Source organism: Rhyacophila brunnea, unplaced genomic scaffold, assembly GCF_057557595.1.
Source record: "Rhyacophila brunnea isolate RB1 unplaced genomic scaffold, BYU_Rbru_1.0 scaffold_7, whole genome shotgun sequence".
NCBI lineage: Eukaryota > Metazoa > Arthropoda > Insecta > Trichoptera > Rhyacophilidae > Rhyacophila > Rhyacophila brunnea.
The window spans coordinates 11,735,054-11,755,563 of NW_028233339.1; the positions used below are offsets into that span (position 1 = coordinate 11,735,054).

At 34.2% G+C, this 20,510-nt stretch overlaps 2 protein-coding genes across 5 annotated transcripts in view; one reads left to right on the top strand and one right to left on the bottom strand.

Annotated features, from left to right (window-relative positions):
- Positions 1-19,964, top strand: part of LOC147064476 (glycine receptor subunit alpha-2-like) — a 180,026-nt gene extending 160,062 nt beyond the window's left edge. For 2 of the 4 annotated variants that reach the window (XM_085957654.1, XM_085957655.1), the window contains exons 5-10: positions 7,284-7,366; positions 10,596-10,745; positions 12,305-12,503; positions 13,630-13,852; positions 14,398-14,556; positions 18,896-19,964. In XM_085957654.1, the coding sequence (XP_085813780.1) occupies positions 7,284-7,366; positions 10,596-10,745; positions 12,305-12,503; positions 13,630-13,852; positions 14,398-14,556; positions 18,896-19,120 (1,039 nt within the window). In that variant the 3' untranslated portion in view covers positions 19,121-19,964. The remainder of the gene's footprint in view (positions 1-7,283; positions 7,367-10,595; positions 10,746-12,304; positions 12,504-13,629; positions 13,853-14,397; positions 14,557-18,895) is intronic. The other 2 variants (XM_085957657.1, XM_085957656.1) reach the window with 2 other exon arrangements.
- Positions 3,902-6,541, bottom strand: LOC147064480 (uncharacterized). Its single transcript, XM_085957658.1, has 3 exons — positions 5,959-6,541; positions 5,169-5,263; positions 3,902-4,284 (listed from the first exon to the last, which is right to left on the bottom strand). The coding sequence occupies exons 1-3, from the start codon at positions 6,443-6,445 to the stop codon at positions 3,937-3,939; spliced, it is 930 nt and encodes a 309-aa protein (XP_085813784.1). The 5' UTR covers positions 6,446-6,541; the 3' UTR covers positions 3,902-3,936.
- Positions 19,965-20,510: the final 546 nt, after the last annotated feature.

Genomic DNA, 20,510 nt, shown 5'->3' on the forward strand with positions numbered 1-20,510 from the left:
TTTAATGACAAAAATAAAATGTGATAATTAATTATATTATGTTGTATGTACTTGATACTAATTTATTGATTGGGATGCTTCTGCAGCTGCATTTAAAATTTCGTCATAAAAATAATAAGTACTAGGTATAAAATTACAAGGGTCAATAATTTGGCATTTTGATAAAACTGATAAATCTTCAAAAATGACATTGTTTGTTTATAACATGGTTACACTTAATAACAGTTTAACAATAATTAAGATAAGAACATAAAATTATTATTAGATTGGAGCTAAAAAATAATAAAATTAATATAATATTAATTTTATTATTATTAAGACTAACACACCTAATAATACTAAGACAATTATTATAATACGATCTATCATCCTAAAATAGAACCTCTCTAAAATAGAATATTTAGATATAAATAAAACAACATCTGTGATGTAGCATTTCCGAGTACACGTACAAAAAAAATACAATAGAGAAAAGTAAATTAAAAAGATGGTCAATTTCTAAAATTGTTTTTAAATTAATTTATATTCTTCATCTATTCAAAGCATAATATCGTCTCTGTTCTGGCAGAACACACTAACTGGAGAATACTAGTTTTGAGTAATTTGACTTTGAAGTTGTTAAAAAGTTTGAAATAATGGTCTATCATGTGAGTTTATTCAGAAATCGTAAAAAGGATGACTTTAACGGCCCACGTGCTCGTCGTAGGTCAAAATTTAGTTTTTATTGTATTTTCAAACCATGATCCTGGACACTCTTTAAACGTTGTAGATAATCTATGTATATAATTTTGAAGCCTTATTATCCTTTATAGTTATTTTAAACATTTGATGACTGCATAAAGTATTTTTGTTACATAAAATAGTATTCTTTTAAACCTCTCGCTCTAATGTTTTAGAATATAGTCATATTTCGGTACATAACTGTGCAGTGGTGTTAAGATTTTTTACATTTATTAATTTTTAAACGCATTTAGAAAACCATTAGTATAATTTATTATGAGATAATTTTTGTAAAATATTCACGATAAAAAATTATATTGATAATCTCTGTGATCCCAAATTTGACAAGAATTAGGCATTTTATTATTCAAAAAATCGGCAAGATTATCACATTTGAAGATGATTCTAAAGATACTTATTATAAGCTATGTCTTTGACCATTCAAGTGTGATAAAGATCTTATGAATAATGATTGCTTTATAATAATTATTGACCTAAGAATAAGGTAGTGTTTTTTTGAAATACGCCATTTATTTTGTCATTCCCCAGTAGTTAAGATACAACATACGGCCGTAGCCATAAATTGACAAACTATAATTGAAGTAGGGAGTAAAATGATATTGACGCGCGTGTTTGAACATGTACCGTTTAAAAAAAAATAAAAAAAAATTCGGTTAGGTACGGTAAAGTTTGACATAAGGAACATTTTGGTACTAACTCAATATGTCATTTTTTCGAATTAGTGTCTTCTGCCAGAACAGTGACGATATTATGTGAATGATGTTCCTACCATTGTCGTTTTCTTGTGTAAATAATATGGAGTGTTTTTGTATAACTACGCGATAACTATAGTAAAATTATAAAAAAAATACCTACAGTTATTTTCAAGAGTTTTCGCATGAGATAAATGTGACATAATCTACATAATTTAATAATGAGCAGGACCAGTTTCGTCAGATTTTCTGAAATTAGTTAGTTAACGAAGTTGATCTGTCTCGTTATTAAATTAATTATGTTGTTTATGAGTAGGCAGTGGCGGCTGTACGACTTTATAGGTGGCGGGGTTCAGCTATTATTTATTAAATATACCTACCTACTTCCTCATATTACCTATACATTATGGACCAAGCTATTCAATATAATAAGATGTTTTGTATTAATCGGTAATTTTATTTCTGAGTCGTTACTCAATCAGATCTAGCAAGCTCTTTTTACTCACGGGGCTATTCAAATTGCTCCCTAGTCAGCGCGTATTAACGCTAATGCATTCAAATCATTTATAGAACGAGATATGTACCACGGAGACGGGATGGTTCACAATCTTCTTGGTCAGCGAGAAATAGACGCCATAGCTGTCTTAATTTATACATAGGTACTATTTATTTTTATTGTTGCGGGAATCCGATATTATATTTTTACATAATTTACTACAATTGCTTTATTTGATAATCATAATAAATATCTCTACGAGTTGAGATGTATAAAATAAATTATGTATTCAATTTAACCATACAATTAAGTATGTAGGTAGGTATATTATGTCCAATAATAAACATAATTAGAAGTGGATTTTTGACATAATATGAATGTGGGGATGATCCCTACAAACACCTAAGGTAGAGCTGCCCCTGTGAGTAGGTACCTCTTATAGTTCCACCATGAATTGGCTGTTAACACTCTTGCGTAGACGCTATATGCTCCACTGAAAAACAAATACTAGGTATCTGCAGTGTCCGATCGATAGATTTTTTTCTTTGGCCATACAATCCAATGTACGCCTCCCGATGAAATTGTACGAGAAATGAGTGTTACATACTTATATATTTTGAGACCAAGCATACATTGACTAATAACATGTGAATTTGCAGAAACTTCACCACTCGTCCATTGAAAAGAATTTTAAATGATAAATTCAGAGATAATATAAAATTATGTGTTATCTCGGTTAAATAAAATACCATTCCTCTCGACATAATAATATATTGCCATCTACCTACCTACAAGTAGGGCCGTCATATCGAAAGAAAGAGTAACTATACCTGGTATCGGTATCGTATCGGTAGAAAAGTATCAATACTTTTTTGACGGCCTTATCTACTTGTCTTATGCCAGCGCTCCATTGGCGAGCCAAAAGTCCGACGACAATAAGTCTTCAGATTTTTCTACGTTCTGCTACTGGCCAACAGACGTTCAACGAAACGAGTATATAATTAATTTGACGAGTAAAACAGTCGACTTTGACAGCATAGATAATATACGTATATCTGACAGTTAAATCGTGATGGCGTTAAATGATACCGACGTTTTATGTTTTTTGGGTTATTGGGTGGCAGATAATGTAATAACGAAGCAAAGGGTACACAAATACTGGGTGAAACATTGGATAAGGAAACGAACGACATTATCCCACACAAATTTAATACGAGAATTGCGTTTGCAACCGAGCGATTTCCGCAATTATTTGCGAATGTCGGAGGATGTATACACAGAACTGTATAATTTGGTCTCCCCATTTATTAAAAAAAAAAATACTATGATGAGGGAAGCTATTTCTCCTCATGATAGATTATGTGCAACCCTGCGATTTTTGGCTGCCGGCGGAACATTCACTGACTTGCATTATAGAACTGCGATTGGAAGACAAACTCTGGGCAAGATAATTCCCGAAACTTGCCAAGTCATCATTGACGTTTTGAAAGGAGAATATTTCAAGGTGTGTATTATATTATACGTCATCTAATAAAGTTGGGCAAATTTACAAATATATCATTAACAAGTAGACATTGGTTGGTCTTATAAAGTGAACGTTTAGTGGATTGTTTTACCTATATAAATCATAGACGGCAACATCATAAGAATGGCAGACAAGATGCATTTGAGATAGGTATATATATAGTCACAAATAAGGCCATCGTTGACATGCTAAATATTCAATAGACCATTAGAATGCTGTACCTAGCCAGGACTCTCCATATAGGCTGTAAGCAAGCTGCTTAATTATTCCTGTTGAATGTATTGTAATACTAGTCATATTCTTCGAAAAGCAAGCATGGAATTTGATTTCTAAATGAGGCCACATAATAATATAGGTTTGCTAACATAGCTCAAATACTTACCATTTGTTGTATCGCTTAAGCTAAGGTTTATAGGCATAAAAACAAACAAAAAAACAAATATTTTTACAAGATATTTATTCATACAAAAAACATTAATTTATTATACCGGCTTTTGTACATTTTTGCTTAATATACGATAAACTGGTTGAGTATGAACAGTAGTTGCTGGCATTATTTTGTCACTTTGTCCCATAAAGGCAACTTCATGCATCAGCTTCTCGGCCAGCAATCTTTGTCCCTGTGACATCGATCGTAGTTTCATGGCCATCATTTTGCCAAAAACATCAAATTCATCTTCAGTCTTGCTTAGTTTGTCGGTGATTAATTCTAACACTTTGTTGGCGCTATCATTCGATTTTTTTCGTTTGAACGATGGGGGTTCTGGTGCTCTATTGAGATTCGACCTTGGAGTAGTCGACAACGTGGATGTTGAAGGCGAATATTCTATCTGTAAATAAAATGTTGATTATTTTTTGTTGCAGTTCCCTGATACGCACGAAGAAATGGAGACGATTGCAGAAGAATTTAATAGTAAATGGCAATTTCCAAATTGCCTGGGCGCAGTTGATGGGAAACACATTGCAATCGTGCCACCTGCAGGCGCCGGCTCCCACTTTTATAATTACAAACATTTCCACAGCATTGTTTTGATGGCGATTGCAAATGCTAATTATGAATTTATTTATGTTGATGTTGGAACAAATGGACGTATTTCTGATGGAGGCGTACTGAGAAAATCTGATTTTTTCATACGTTTAGACGAAGGCAGATTAAAAATACCTGCACCAAAAAAACCTACTGCTAATTCTGATGCACTGCCATTTGTTTATATTGGCGATGAAGCCTTTGCATTACGTAACGATTTCATAAAGCCGTATTCACAAAGGCAATTGAATCACAGTAAAAGAATATATAATTATCGGACATGCAGAGCCAGGCGAATTATAGAAAATGTTTTTGGCATTTTAGCTGCTAGATTCCGCATTTTTCAAGCTCCAATAAACATGAAAATTGAAAATATCAATACAGTTGTATTAACTTGCTGTGTGCTGCACAACTTTCTTCGTCGCAAATCAACACATACTTATACTCCTTCTCATGACCTTGATAGGGAAAATCCTGAGACAGGTTTAATAGAGCTCGGACTGAGGTCACAGGACACCTTAGCGCCTTTGGAAGCAACGACTAATCGGAACTCGACTGCCAATGCTAAGAAAGCGCGAGGAGATTTCGAAAAATATTTTAATACTACCGGGGCTGTCACATGGCAAGAAAGTATGATAAGCAATAGATAAATTAAACCAATGTAACAATTTAGTTAAAATGTTTTACCTCAATACAATCTTCGTTGTTTAACGAGTTGGAGTAACTCTCATCAGGAGACATGTTTTCCAAATCGTCCACCATGCTGGATATTGAGCTCGATTCTGTAAAACAAAATGTAAATTGTTAAAATACAACATAATACTCAAACTTGTTTTTTATTATCTCTCCCCTAAGTACCCATTCCTTCATACGGTTAATATTGATATTGGTATAATTGGTGTAATCCAGTATATCGGGTATTTTCAAAATGTGTTTTCCGCTGTATTCCTCATAACCAAACTGTACCATTAATTTTGATTGATGATTGACGATTTATTGATTGTCTCTGAAGGAACCTAACTCGAGCGATTTTTGATTTTATGATCATTTCTTTTCTTCTTCTTTCGACCATGTCCGATCATAATATGGACCTCCACGGAGTGGAGGTTTGTATTGACAGATTTTGTTTTTACGAGAAATGGATGTCAGCCACTTGCTCAACATATTAGGTCCATACTCTGACTCATACACAAATTGAAATTCAATGTGTACTTGTCAGACCCAGGATTTGAACCTGGGACCCGACCACGACTCAATAAGCCGCGCTTCCACCGCCATGATCGTACCTATATATTATTATTTCTTACCTACCTCAGCAAAGAATAAATAATTTTATTGTGACTAGAAATGATTCATAGCTGTATGTTTTAATTGCTTAATAGTAGCTAATCTAATGCGATGTCACTTTCAGAGCTAGGTACGACAATTTCATAATCTGCACGTGTATAACAAATAGCTTTAAAGCATTCCTACGTACCTTCCATTTGGTCGTTCAAGAACTCCAAATTTTTATAGTACCACAGTTTGGGTAGATAAACTGCGTCTGTGCCGGCTCCGCTTCGATATGATGTCCTTACTTTATTTCTCTCCTTTCTGTAACCCGACCTCAATGTCTGTATTTTCTTTTTAACATCGTCGACCCTTGCCTGCGGCTCCACCTTGATTAAAATCTCCAAAAGTTCCGCATACGCCAAGGACTTGGCATCACGATTCTTGTATAGTGGGCTGGTCGTCTTCCACAACGATGGGTTGTCTTTAAAACAACTAATAAAATCTTCCAAGAAACTTTTCGAATGCACTCGTAGATCTACCATTGTTGTTATCGATGTGAGATGTCCGAACACTTTGAATGACAGTAAAATAATGATGGCGCTGTCGTCCGTCGGCATAGATATAAATAATGTGACGGTAAAGCGTGGTGAACGTACGAATTTCAGCGGCTCGGCGAGTAAAATATCAAACATGTTTGAAATCCAACGAGCCTGGTCTGCGGATTAAAAAGTCCGCAGACCTGGGGTGCTCCACGCGAAAAAAAAGTCCGAAGACTCTAAATCGTCTGACTTGCGTGCCAATGGAGCGCCGGCATTATATAACAAAGTTGGTTTTGGCCAGCCCCATCTTAAGATACAAAGCCTGAGCATATCTTTTTGCAAAAGCATATTTCTCAAACGAGTGGTCCTACTGTTAAGCTGTCAAAATCACATCCCAGATTGCATGACATATTAATTTTCAAAACCACATAATTATACGCCCTTGAGTCAGCTTTGGTTTGGCAGATAGCTCACCCTCCACTTCGGATCAATAAATAGTCATCATCATCATCAGACTGAATCTATCCACTGCTGGATGAAGGCCTCTTCAAGCTGCTTCCACTTCTCTCAGTCTTGTGCATTGCATTGTCACGTACTTCCGCAGAACTTTATCATTTCATCGATCCAGCGGCCTCTAGGTCTACCTTGCGGACGTTTTGTACTTCTTCGATACCACTGGATGACTATATTTGTCCAACGATTGTCTCTTCTTCGAGCTATGTGTCCAGCCCATCTCCATTTAAGGCTTTTAATAAACTCTATTACATCGCAAACCCTTGTCTGCTTCTTTATCCACTCATTCCTCTTTCTGTCCTTTCGCGTTATGCCCAGCATACACCTCTTCATACCATGTTGTGCTACTCTAAGTTTCTGGATCTCTCTATATATAGTATAACTATATATAGAATACATAGTATATAATATTATTATCTATCAATGGTTACCTACATTCTTACCTTACTAAATTGTTTTTCTGTTATTGTTTTTCCAGAGCAACTGTGATTATAAAATGCGATATGGATTTCGTGCTGTATCCATTGGACGTCCAAAACTGTGCCGTTGATTTCAGCAGCTGTACGTAAATTCAAATATTAATGAAATATATATATTAATAATTATGCATATTGTATCGGTTGACTTTTTTCCTTTTTATGTCTTTTTAACACTACAAGCCACGTCCCCCAATTACAGTGGTACCCCTACCCAACATTCTCATCACGTACAAAACGACGCCGGCACCAATGCATTGTTTAAGTTCCATTATTTCGAAAAGTATATATAGGTCCCTACTACACTCATGCTTTTGTGGGTGCTACACGGATCTTCAGAGTGTACCTTTAAGTTAGCATCTTAAGTTTGTTTTAATACCCTACCATCCAGCATGACTTGGCAGGAAACGATTAATTTAAAACTACAATGTATTTTGCAACATAATATTGTTAAAATTACAAAACATGCGATTTATGTGAGTCAATCAAATTTCAACAGAAAGTTAATTTAGCAAAATAATATAATAATTTAATGAATCAATAATATCGCAAATTAAGAAATAATGCTATGTAAGTTTGCTATGATATGCACAAAAGTTGTTTGTATGAAAATCAATCTTACTCAATTATTTAAACTGCATAATTGTTCAAATTATATTCAATTGTTTATAATTTACGAAAGAATCATGCATTGCACTTACCGGTCATTCGTCCCAGGCGAACTTGGCGTTTCCTTTGTCTCAATTCACTATAAAACCAAGGGGGCGGATGATCAAAATAACACAAGTACTAACGTCGTTCTAAACTACAGTCGCATCCACGATCTCCGATTGGTAATTTTCTCGCAACACACTTACGTAATTATTAATTGTAAAATTCATTAATCTCATAGCTCGAATCTGTATTAACGATTATATCTTTTTGTGGTTAAGGGAAATAAGCTGGGATTACTTTATCAGGCACAAATCCTTCTACTCATTGGAACCTACCTACCCCATCTTACTCCATCCCTTACCTCACTTTTTTACATTTTCTGAAACCCAGCCATTTGTGATAACTTGAGAATAACAAAAAAGTTAGTTTTTGAAAAAACAGTGTATGTTTGGAGAACTGGACCACCCCCCTCCCCCATTTTTATAGAATGTACTGCCACCGCACCTCTATACCAAATTAATTTAAACCTCTAAATATACGGATATCAGGAAACGAAAAACGACGCAGATTTAAACATATCTGTCTGTATATTATAATAATATTATAGACTAAACATATTGCGATCATCCGCTATTCAAACTTGGAATTTTGAATATCAACAGTGATCTGACAATAGTATCTATCTGCAGTTTACGCGAATTCTGGGTTATTGGTGTATTTTGTACAAAATTTGGTGACGGAACGAATGGAAATATTATTGTTTTACGAAAAAAATCCTAAAGTGCTCAAATTTGACATGGAAAATAGTGTCTATCTCAATGACATATTAAATGGACGACTCACTTCATACCGCGCACGAGAAGTTGTGCATGAAAGTCATTCACAGATGTATAGGTAGATGTCACGTGACCATTGACGTATCCGTTTCCATTATGCGATACAAGCTTCGAGAATTTATAGTAATATAACCTTTATTGTAATGGCGTATTAGTGTCATGACTCATTGCGTTAGAAACAGATTCTCGGTTACTTACGACTTCTCGGAGATTAGACGCAAGTGAGCCCAGCGAATCACAGGCGACTGACTGTCCAATGGTTCCTGTCATTCAATTGCATTGCATAAACATTCATCAATATCTTAAAATGGCATTTTATAAATAATAAATAATACTAACACATGCAAAGTGATATCCCATCTTTCTTGGAGTGTTTAGTAGATTTTTTTACGATTTTTAACTAGGCACATTGGCATTTTGTAACACAATAATAACGGTGGAGTCGAAACCTGACAGTCAGAAATTTTGTATGGGCAGACCCAGCGGTGTCGCCAGACCGCTTGCAAGCAGAATGTTCATTTGAGCGTAGGATACCGATATTAAAATATGAATTTCGCCATCCGGCAGACCCGACACAAAGTGAGTGTCATTTTATTTTCTAGATGCTTCGTCCATATTAATGTCATTGGTCTATCTGCATCGAAGTGTCTAGAAACTAAAAAGAAATATTATCTATCTGCTAGATTTATTTTATAATGACATTACAATTTCCAAACATCTTTAAATCACTGTTTTAGTACTTATATTAAATCATTTCACTTGAAAAATAAAAATAATACTGATACCGACAAAAACAGTTTTTTGAACCCCCTGAAAAATTGACTATATGTCAGATAGATACTATTGTCAGATCACTGTTGATATGCCAAATTTTAGCATGTAGCGCCCTCACTCACCGGACAATTTAAACTGGTAAATAACAAACGCACTACCCACTTCACACTCAAGATTATAACAATGTGTGGCCGAGACTACCAATTCAATTCCCTAAATAATCAATCTGTAAAAAATACTTTATTACTGAACAACTTCAATTACAATTTGTCTCCGGACACTGTACTTGTAGCCTGACCACACTAATCAATACCATCCCATGTAATCAATACTCCAAAAAATGAAGCAATTTGGATCAACACAATTATTGTCTTTAGATTGACATCTAAAATGAGAAGTTAACTTAGGTGACATTACAATAAATTACACATGACATAATTATCAATAATTATTGTTGACACCCGTTGTAAGAGGACATTGAAATGATATAATATCTATCATTTCAATGTCCTCTTACAACGGGTGTTTTTTTAATGTACTTACCGTACCATTTTTTATTTTGCCATTATGTCTATTGGCAACATCGAGTTATAATTTGAATGAAAATCAGTAGGGTTTATGGGATAGTGTACCTACTATCGAACAAGGACTTCTTGTCAATGTGTTAAAACTGTCAACTAACAATCCTCTCCAGTGTTTTCAAATGAGAAACGACCCCAAATGTATCATTTCATTTCACACTACCGTGAGGTACGGATCTATCAATTTACGTAATTTGAAACTTTTTATAATAAAAATATGTCTAAAACGATCAGGAGTGATGTTATAATTATTATTAGTAAACTTTTGGTTTATTGCGAAGAAGAAAAAGAGTCGCACCTAAAAGGAGTCTATATATTATTTAAACACGCCTCTTGCATGCGTTGACGCCATGACAGGTACGTCACTGAGAAATCTTTTATATGCGACTACAGCGACTTCCTGTTGTCGCCGATTTCTTGTTGTCGGACAATAATGATGACATTGAATTTGATTGCTTTATGCTTTCAGATAAATATACAATGCAAGAAATGACATTCAGGTGGAAAGGAGACAACCCTGTGAGTTTTCCCAGCGATTTTGGTGATGGATACCGTCTTCCTAAATACGTGGTTTCTTTTACAATCGACCACGAGTTGCACAATATTTATTATGGAGAAGGTGCGTAGGTATCTTTCTAACATTACACAACCTGTCCAAATACTTGTGGATTAAATATTTAATTAATTTATTAACACCAACTCTTCTAACCAGCACATCTATTCTATCTATACACAAGGCTGCTATCGGCTGCTATTGAGGGTAGTTTATTATATTTATGTATGTATTATAATTGTTACAATAAGTTAGCTGCCTAAACTGTCAAAACTGTCTATCTCTGTCTGTTAAAATGTAGCACTTTTTGACAGTTCAGACGGTTAACTTATTGTGTAATTAACCGCGTCAATACATAAATATGATAAACTACCCTTGATAGCCACCGATAGCAGCGTTGTGTATAGAAAAGATGCGCTGAGCGGTAACTGAATATATTACGGACTCTTACAGGCCTAAGCCCAGTCGCGCATTGAAAATCGTCTCGACTGGGATTAGTCATAAATCAAAACTGAGCGCAACATGCAATTTTCTTATGTGCGTATAGCAAGGCCGTGCGAGGAAAGTGATGTCACTTGGAAAGCCAAAATGAATGATGAAGTGCAATATTTCGGGATTATACCTTCTGCACTGCATGTCGGGTGAAAATAGTTGCATGTGCCTCCAGATGTTTTTTTCAAACTAAAATGCTTTATTCCAGCAGTGTGCGAAGGTCCATAAGATAACGTGTGTTTTGTGAATAGCGATGACGTCACATTGACGATGAGTTTAGATGTGTGAGCCGGCTAATGACCGGTGCGGTGAAAAACCAACATGGCCGTAAAAAATATATTGTGATAATATTATGTATTGTAATGTAGCATAATCTGTATTGTGGTCTTATATTTACTATCCTAATTAATCAGAATGTTGTCCCAATTAAGCGATGTAAATTACTGTCAGTTTCTTGGTTTGGTTCCCATTCTTTGAGATGTAATAAGTAAGCCAAATAAGTGGCTGCCCCAATTAGGCGATGGACCAATTAAGCGGAATCTTCTGTATTATTACTTATATTTCATTACCACTTCAAAGATGCCCGTAGACTTCTATCATACAGATGAAAAGATTTATTCAAATAATTACATCATTATTTATTCTATAATAAACAATTTAATGGCCGAGCGGCCTAAGCGTGTCAGCCTAGGTCTGGTAAATATATATATTGATTTCAATTTGTGTTTGAGTCAAAATATATGGACCTAATAGGTTGAGCAAGTCACTAACATCCATTTCTAATAAAAAAAAAAAACTGTTAATACAAACCTACAATCCGTGGAGGCCCATATGATCTTATTAGGATAAGACATGGTCAAAAAAAAAAAGTATTAAGTGGACATGGAAGTTTCTGTCAAATAGCATATATATATAGTACTTACGTACTGGTAAAGTATGCTTAATCTCCATTTCAATGGCAATGCTGTGCTTGAACAGTTTGACACTTATAGCTTGAACAATATATGCGCGTGGTGTTATATTATCACTGGAGACATAACAGTTATAATTTAACCATTCAATAATTATTACATGAAAGTTCCATATTGCTAATTAATACTAAATTATTAACTGACAGTAAAAATTGTTTTCAGGTAACCATTCTACAGCCCGCTTGCTGATCACAATGTCGCGAGAGCTTCGAAGCTATCTCCTCGAGTGCTATTTGCCCTCCACCCTATTTGTGGTCATGTCTTGGGGAGGTTTCTGCGTCATACCGGAAATCGTTCCGGGAAGGATGGTGTTGCTAGTCACAACACTGCTCTCACTTGTCACCATGATTGACACAGTCAGGTATATATCAATTCTCCTTTGAAATAGATAACCAATTTAATAACTTTATATTGGGTACATTAATTGTTCAAAATTAAATTCATATCTTTTTATAACAATCAATATGTATAATAATTTGTTTAAAAATTGTTAATTATAACCCTATTTATAAGAAATAGTAGGAAACACAAACCCATGAATTTGAATTTGAACTATCATATTAAACATGTGTAAAAAAGAATTACCATTTTTGCAAAAGAGTGAGAAAGATGAAACACATCACAAACCTGAAATTTATCTGAACACCTTGTTTATTTTGTAAGATAGGTAAATCATAGGTAATCAATGAATTTAAAAAAATAATTACATTATGTATTTAGTAATTATTTTTAAAACATAACACATAAAAATATAATTGAATGAAGTTTTTAATAAATTCGGGTCCTTGAATTGCAAATCTTCTTGACATCAGGCACAATATTAGAAAGTTAAATTCTTATATATCTGGTATGGCGCGAGCCTGTTCCTAGACTTTGACTTAGTTGCAGCACAATAATAAGAAAATCGTGCTTCGCATAAATATGTCGTAGTAAACGGAAGTAAGATAATAATAGCTTGTTTTGACACTGGGGTAATAGGTAAATCATTCTACAGTGGCACCATAGGCGATTCGCGCGTGAATTGAATTGCATGCGACAATGCCTGTTTCAATGCTAGCAAACAATACCACTACAACTGCAAGCCGCATTTGCCGTACCCATGGTGCCACTGTAAAACGATTTACCCATACAATAACAGACTCCGAGAAACTGTAAAAATTCCCTTTATGCAAATATGCAAAAACAATTTTATGAAGATAAAAATAATCGATGGGATTAGTCACCAAGTATGACACAAACAATATTATTATACTATATTTAATTGGATATATTTTCCCTTCGAATGGTGTGACATTTTTTGCGTGACTGTAAGTGAAGCAGTGATTCGCTGATCTTATGAACCGTATTAGTACCTAAGTCTATTGATATTCGTACAATGCATCAGCTTGAGATGGTATACAATTCTGAACTAATAAAGCAGTAACGTAACAACAATAAATATTGTTATTTAGATAATCCATAATAAAATGCATGTAATACTATTGCAGGAACAACTCTCCCAAGGCCTTAGAGTTGAAATGCATCGAGGTGTGGTTAATATCCTGCACGCTCTTTGTTTTTCTCGCTTTGATCGAGTACTTCATCGTATTATTCGGCATTCGCTACGACAAGCACTGGCGACATAAAAAGAAGGAACTCGACAAACCGACTGAGCTTCCTATTCCCTCGTTGCCTCCACCGCCGCCCCCTGTCATGGTCAACCATACGCAGGTACACTTTCTTTACATATTACACTCGGGAAGGTAAGTATTATTTTTGGATTAAGCTTGAAATACAATTTTCCCAAGATACTGCTCCAAATAGTTTCAGCTTTCACGCAACAGTCGGTAAATAAATCAATTATTTCCATCACGTTGCATTTCATTCCACTTCTGACATCGGAATGAATGTTCTTATTAAGGGAGGGTTTCATTGGGATTTATTGTATTTATTTATTTTTTACCATTCTCCACACTGATTAAGATCAGATTAAGGGATGACACTGCATGAACAAGCGACGTACAAACATTCATATACATACAAAATTTATTTGACTTCACTACATCGTTCATTTGCATTTTCATTAAAGCTCGTATGTCGTGTTATACATAAACATAAATGAACACTTTTGAAATACACACAAAAATCTATTTCTATAAGATAGGTATATTTTAAATGGTTCATCAAAATGACAACACATCAGAGAAACGATACAGATACCGTTGAAGTTTAATTGATTGATGTGTCCAATGTTTTCGTTGTGTATAACTTGACAGGCTTTGATCCAAGGGACGACCGAGTTGCCCCCACTGTTCCTACGAGGTCAAAACGGAAATCGAAACGAGCACTTAAGAGCGTTCGGTCACAGAAAAATCGGTCCCGAGGACTCCCTGCACAAAGATACCACTGCCTTACCGAGGCCCCTTCTGCACAGAGTATGTATTATATGTGTGGGGTGTGGTGTCGCCAATAAATAAAAAGCGAATGAATGAAGTATGTATGGATCGAGTCTATGGTAATTGTAAAACTCATATCATCACAATTATTAGGAACCATAGTGAAAGTTCTGCCAATTTGTTTACAGAAAATAGACGATTGTGAATTGTCGAATTTTAAATATTTCAGGGTACTAAATTGCAGAAAATAAAAACGTTAAGCCAGAAATTAAACGTACTAAAATGAAACAGGACTGCAGAAACTATATACAAATAGCAGGAAAACGTGAATTCCGAGCATGTACAATCGGGATTCCACTGTATTTTAAAAATCGTAGAAAAAATCTCAAACTAAGAACAAACACATATTACTTGCCCTTGCCAGGGGAGTGCTTCATCCATTAGGCTACCAAAAGTTAATGAATATAGCACTTGCCCGGCAAGGAAAAGTTTTGTGTTCTAATCCCATTTACTTCCATGATTTATTCTAGGATTTCTCTAATCGTTATGTTTCTGAGGCTGTTGCAAGTTATTTATTTGCAATAAATAGAATGCTATACTGAATAAAAAATTAATTGCCTACAAAGAGGTTTAAATTGTTGATCAAAATTAAAATTTACATAGGGTATTTTTTATTACTATCAAAAACCATGATTGAGCAGAAACCTGAGAAGTATTTTGATTATTGAAATATTTCTCTTCAATTTATTATTAATGAAACCTGACAAAAATTTCAATAATTAAAACACTTACTGCATAGATGGAATCTTTATTATTCTGGTAACTTTGAACTTAAAGATATTTGACCATATTTCCCAAAAGAGTATATTTCTGACTAAAAGACACTAAAAAGATACTCTTGCTTGATGATTACCTACCCTACTCTTGGCTTGAGTATGGACACTATAAAAATATGCTCAGGTTTCTTCACTTTTTGGTTTACCAGTAAAATGAAAATCCTATATTCTGACTCGGGATTGCAATCCTGGACAGAATTTTCTTACATGAGAGCTCTATATGAACAAAGTATGGGTGAATGAAGGTTTGAATGTAATTTTTATTTTTATATGCCTGTCCAAATTGAAAGTATGCTTACTTACCTCAAATGCACTTAACATAATATTATGAAAACCAATGCATGGCTGATACATTTTCATAATATCGATAGCTTAATCCTTAGTGCACAGAAATCGTGAGTCCAATTTTAACCAAAATTGTGTTTGTAGGTACCTACCTATATAATTATGTTACACCGAATGTGCGAAATTGACTATTACATGAAATGGCCAAAATTTTGGCTAATTCATGTAACAGTCAAGCCTGTTGCCTTATTCATGAATTAGGTAAATTTTCTGCTGGGTACATGAATTCGCCAGGGTATGGAATTCTTGAACTGTCAACATGACAGTAGACAAAGTAAATTTAATACGGATGGTTTTATTAGTTATAATTGGACATAATATAATATTATTATTATTAGGTTAGGTTAGGTTAGGTTAGGTTTGGTTTTGTAATTCTGAATTAAAGTATTCAATTGAATGTCCATTTTGAGGTTAGCTATCAAGTGTCAACAAACTATCACAAACATTCAATCGACCAAGCACGAATCAAATCACGAAAATACTTTTCAATAAAATTCTTCCGTTATCATATTATAGTTCTAGATTTCTTTGCGCATAGTAAATAGATATGAAAGTCATTGCAGTTACATATTGATTGGTATATTTTTATATTATAATCAATGACATTTGTTTAGTTTGATTAGTTGCAAAAAATACCACCGGAGCGCGATCATCTATTTTGACCATAGATAATATATGTACATTTTGACCAATGCACGAGCATTTTGATACATTTAGTTTAGTTGCAAAAAATACCACCGTAGCGCTACTATCTAATTTGTCCAAGACATGAACTAGACAGAAAAATTACTGCCGAATTCACGCACTCTCCAGATATTTTGTCTAATTCATGAATAAGGTAACGGGCTTGCATTTTTCATGATTTAGGCAAAATTTTGCCCATTTCATGTAATATTCAATTTCGCACAATCGGCGTAACATATACAAACCCCCCCTCGGCATTATACCTTTATACCTCTATGCCGCAAAAATATTGTATATTTGTACATTCAAATAGAGCCTTTGAGATGATTAATAAGATTCTCCATTTCATGTTAAAAATCGATTTAAATCATTCAAATACGGTTTTCTCAAAACATACAAAACTGGACATACAGCAACTGTGCACTAACCCATCATATATCACTTAATCAAAGCATATAAAACTCATGGAATGTGAAAACTATTTACAATAGAAACTCACTACTATTGAGAGTACAACCCACTTGGATGTGTCAAATAAAAACACAGTATAGTCCAACATATAACAGTTCAAGAAATGCAAATAACGTGATTGCTACATGTCCATCTATGTCAGGCATGTCCAACACGTAGATCGCACCATAGGTACATACTAAAAAATGTGTATGTTTAGTGTTGTATTATAAATTATAATATAATTTCAATGAGATTTTGAAGTGAAAGCATTAAGCATTCCTATTTTTACTTTCTTAACTACCTTGCGTGAAAGGTTGTGTCCAAATTATCCAAGAAAAAGTTTATATGTCTTCGTTGTATCACTTTGTTCGCATTGCATTACTCATGGCCTACTGCAGAAGTGAGGAAAAGAGAAGACGTGAAACCCCGTGCTTTAAATCTCACAACCGTGCAGTAGGCTCTTGATGATGAGTGCAATGGATGCCCATAAGGAAGACCAAAACTTGTCATTTTCATGATGAATGGGAAATAGGTATTTCTTTGTGACGGTGAACAACAACTAGGTAAGTATTGTTGTTAAATTTGAAACACCCCAGTTTCCTCAGCCGTATAATACATTTGTTTAAATTGAGGAGAGTATGGTAGATCGTGTTGCCAGTTTTGATACTGATTATAAGATAAAAGCCTACTTGAAGTTGGACATGCCTGATCTATGAGATAGTGTTTCGCCACATACAAACCTTTGTTTATGCCAATATAGGAAGTGCAAACTCCAATATTCAAGTGATAGATGCCTATTGTATATGTATGACATGGTTTTATGATTGTTCAATGTATTTCGCAGCCTATCTATGTCATTGTATCCATCTAGTTACCTATAGCATTTTTTAGTCTATGGTTTAGGTATACAGTGTTTATGTTTTCTGCTTATGCATTTGTGATATTTTCGCGAAAGCAGAGATAGGTGCTTATTGGCTGGAATTTAATTTTTACTTTTACATATTCAGTATGAATACAGGAATGACGGAAAAACTCATGAAATAATAATGTCATTTAAATCAAATATTCTTATTTATCGAATGACCTGAAAATTTACATTTTAGTCAACATCATAGGTAAAACAATATTTTTAATGATTTTTACCTTTCACTGGCTTTATTAAAATAATTATATAGTAATATGACCAAAAAATTTAACTAAATTAGTAAAATGACACTTGATGGTTTTAGCTACTTTACATTACAAAACTTTAAAATTATTAATCACATGAAAACTTTTGATTAGAGTCCTCCATATTTATTATGATAAGACATGGGAGGATTCCGATACAATACTATGATGGATGATGAGGGGATTATAGAAAACGTTAAGTATTAAAATCGTCACAATATAAACTCATTTTAGTATGTATAAAGCATTGCATGAGTACATTATACTGAAATCGCTCATTTTCAACAACATGCGGGGTGGGATTTTCAAAAATTTGATTTATAATTAGACAGGGGGGAAAAGAATTTATGGCATGGTAAAAAATTACCCTAAATTGTGTGACACATTTTGTGGAACCTTAGTATTAAAAACTTCTAAAAAATAATATTTTTCTAAAATCTAATATTTTAGTGCAAGTTCTTTATTATATAATATATCATCACCTTACTATTAAAACCTCGTAAGTCTGTTTTAAAAGAATGTGGAAGGAAGGGAAAAAACGTAATAAAAACAATTTTATACATCTCTCTGCCAACACTGATTTTGAAATATGAGGTTTTAATTCCATGTTTGCAACCACGAGACTAGAGTTTTTAAAATTTGCCGATAGATGGACAGCATACTAGTCTAGAGAACCGAGGTTTTGATATGATTTAAAATATTGTTTTGTCTTAATAATAGGGTGACGATATAATGTTACTATTCTAATTGCTTTTTGAGAATACTGCTTTATGATAAAACTTATTTTCTTAATACAATATATTATAACATAATATAAGCTTTCTTATGTATGTTTTATTATCAGTTTCCTCGATCGTACCTTATATCATGAATTTGATTGAATAAAACAGGACGCCAACGTGGAGTCGTCGGAGGCGGTGCGAGAAGCGGCCAGAGAGGCGGTGCGGGGAGCGAGATTCCGCGCCGTGGCCGAACAGGCGGTGCTATACTGCGGCTCGCAGCGGGGAATGATGGACCAGGTGTCCCTGATTGTTTTCCCCATCTGCTTCATGCTCTTCACCACCGTTTACTGGATCATTTACCTCAACGCGTCACACAAACAGATGCGCCAATGACCCGGAGACCACATCGCGAGGATATGGGACTTTTCCTCATCTAAATAAATTTATTCTAAAGAGTGCCTCCAGTGGACAATGGACCGTGGACAGTGATAACCGACAATTGACTGATCATATTTTAAAATAGTTCAATCTTTCTTATGTTTATCTTTAATTAACTCTTCGATTAATCAATTAATTCATTAATTATTAAGAACGGACTCCGCTTTGAGCGCTATCATTATAATCGTGATTTACAAACGTCGTGTGAGGCGACAGACGATATTTTACAGTTGTACATATTTACTTCTAGTTTTAAGGAATATATTGCCTCAATTTATGGTGAGATCGGTTGTGACGGTGGCCGAAATTCAACAAACTAAGAACACATCCCTTTTTGAAGTGCCAAAAAGTTGAAAATTGTTGAATACAAAACTGTTCATACATAATATACTATGTTACTATGTAGATATACTGTTAATCCCATTATTCATTATTCACGCAAGTGCTTTAACACTGAAAAATGTCCATTACCTTTAATACTTATAATGCATCACGGAGCATCCTATTTATATTTTATTTATTTATTTTTAGGGATAGCACAAAATATACTATATTATGCATATTAAACGACCATAAGTTCTATCGTCCAATTTTCCTTGTATATAATTATGTAATTTAAAAAGACATTAATAACCTTTAACAAATGTATCATACGATGATTATCAAGTGCAATTCTATAATTCGGGCCATATTTATTAATAAAATATATTAAGTCAATTTACCAAAGAATTATGCCTATCACTATCATAATTTACAACTGACTTCAACTGTATTAAAGTAAAGACAAGATAATATTTATAAATATAAACTGAATTTCATTTATTTCCCTCCAGCCTGAATTATTCCACCTATTGTAAAATAATAGCGCCTGTACACGTGCATGGATTTACTAGTAGTAGCAATAGTGTGTATTTTAAGCTATCGTGACAATAACTGTTTGCACATGAAAGTGCTGACTGTCTCTCCAATCTCATTCTTCAAGAGTGAGCAAGACGTGATGTTGTCATTTTATGGTACTATTTGACAGCTAGTGAAAATCGGTTAACATCAAAATTCATTCGTAGTTCGTTTTTTTGCCGGCAAGTTCGCCACTATTGTTCAACTGAGCAGGCGCAGATCGAAAAAACTGTCACATGAAAATTCAGACTTTTTTGATTCATGCATGCAATCTTGCAACTGCAGGAAAATACATGTTTACATATACATTTTCTTGTTATGGTATACTGCTGACAGTATGTCTTACCATAACAAAAAAATTCACTTGTAAACACGTATTATAGTGCAAATTGCAAGATTGCATGCATGAGTCAAAAAAATTCAGAGGCTTCTGAATTTTCATGCGACA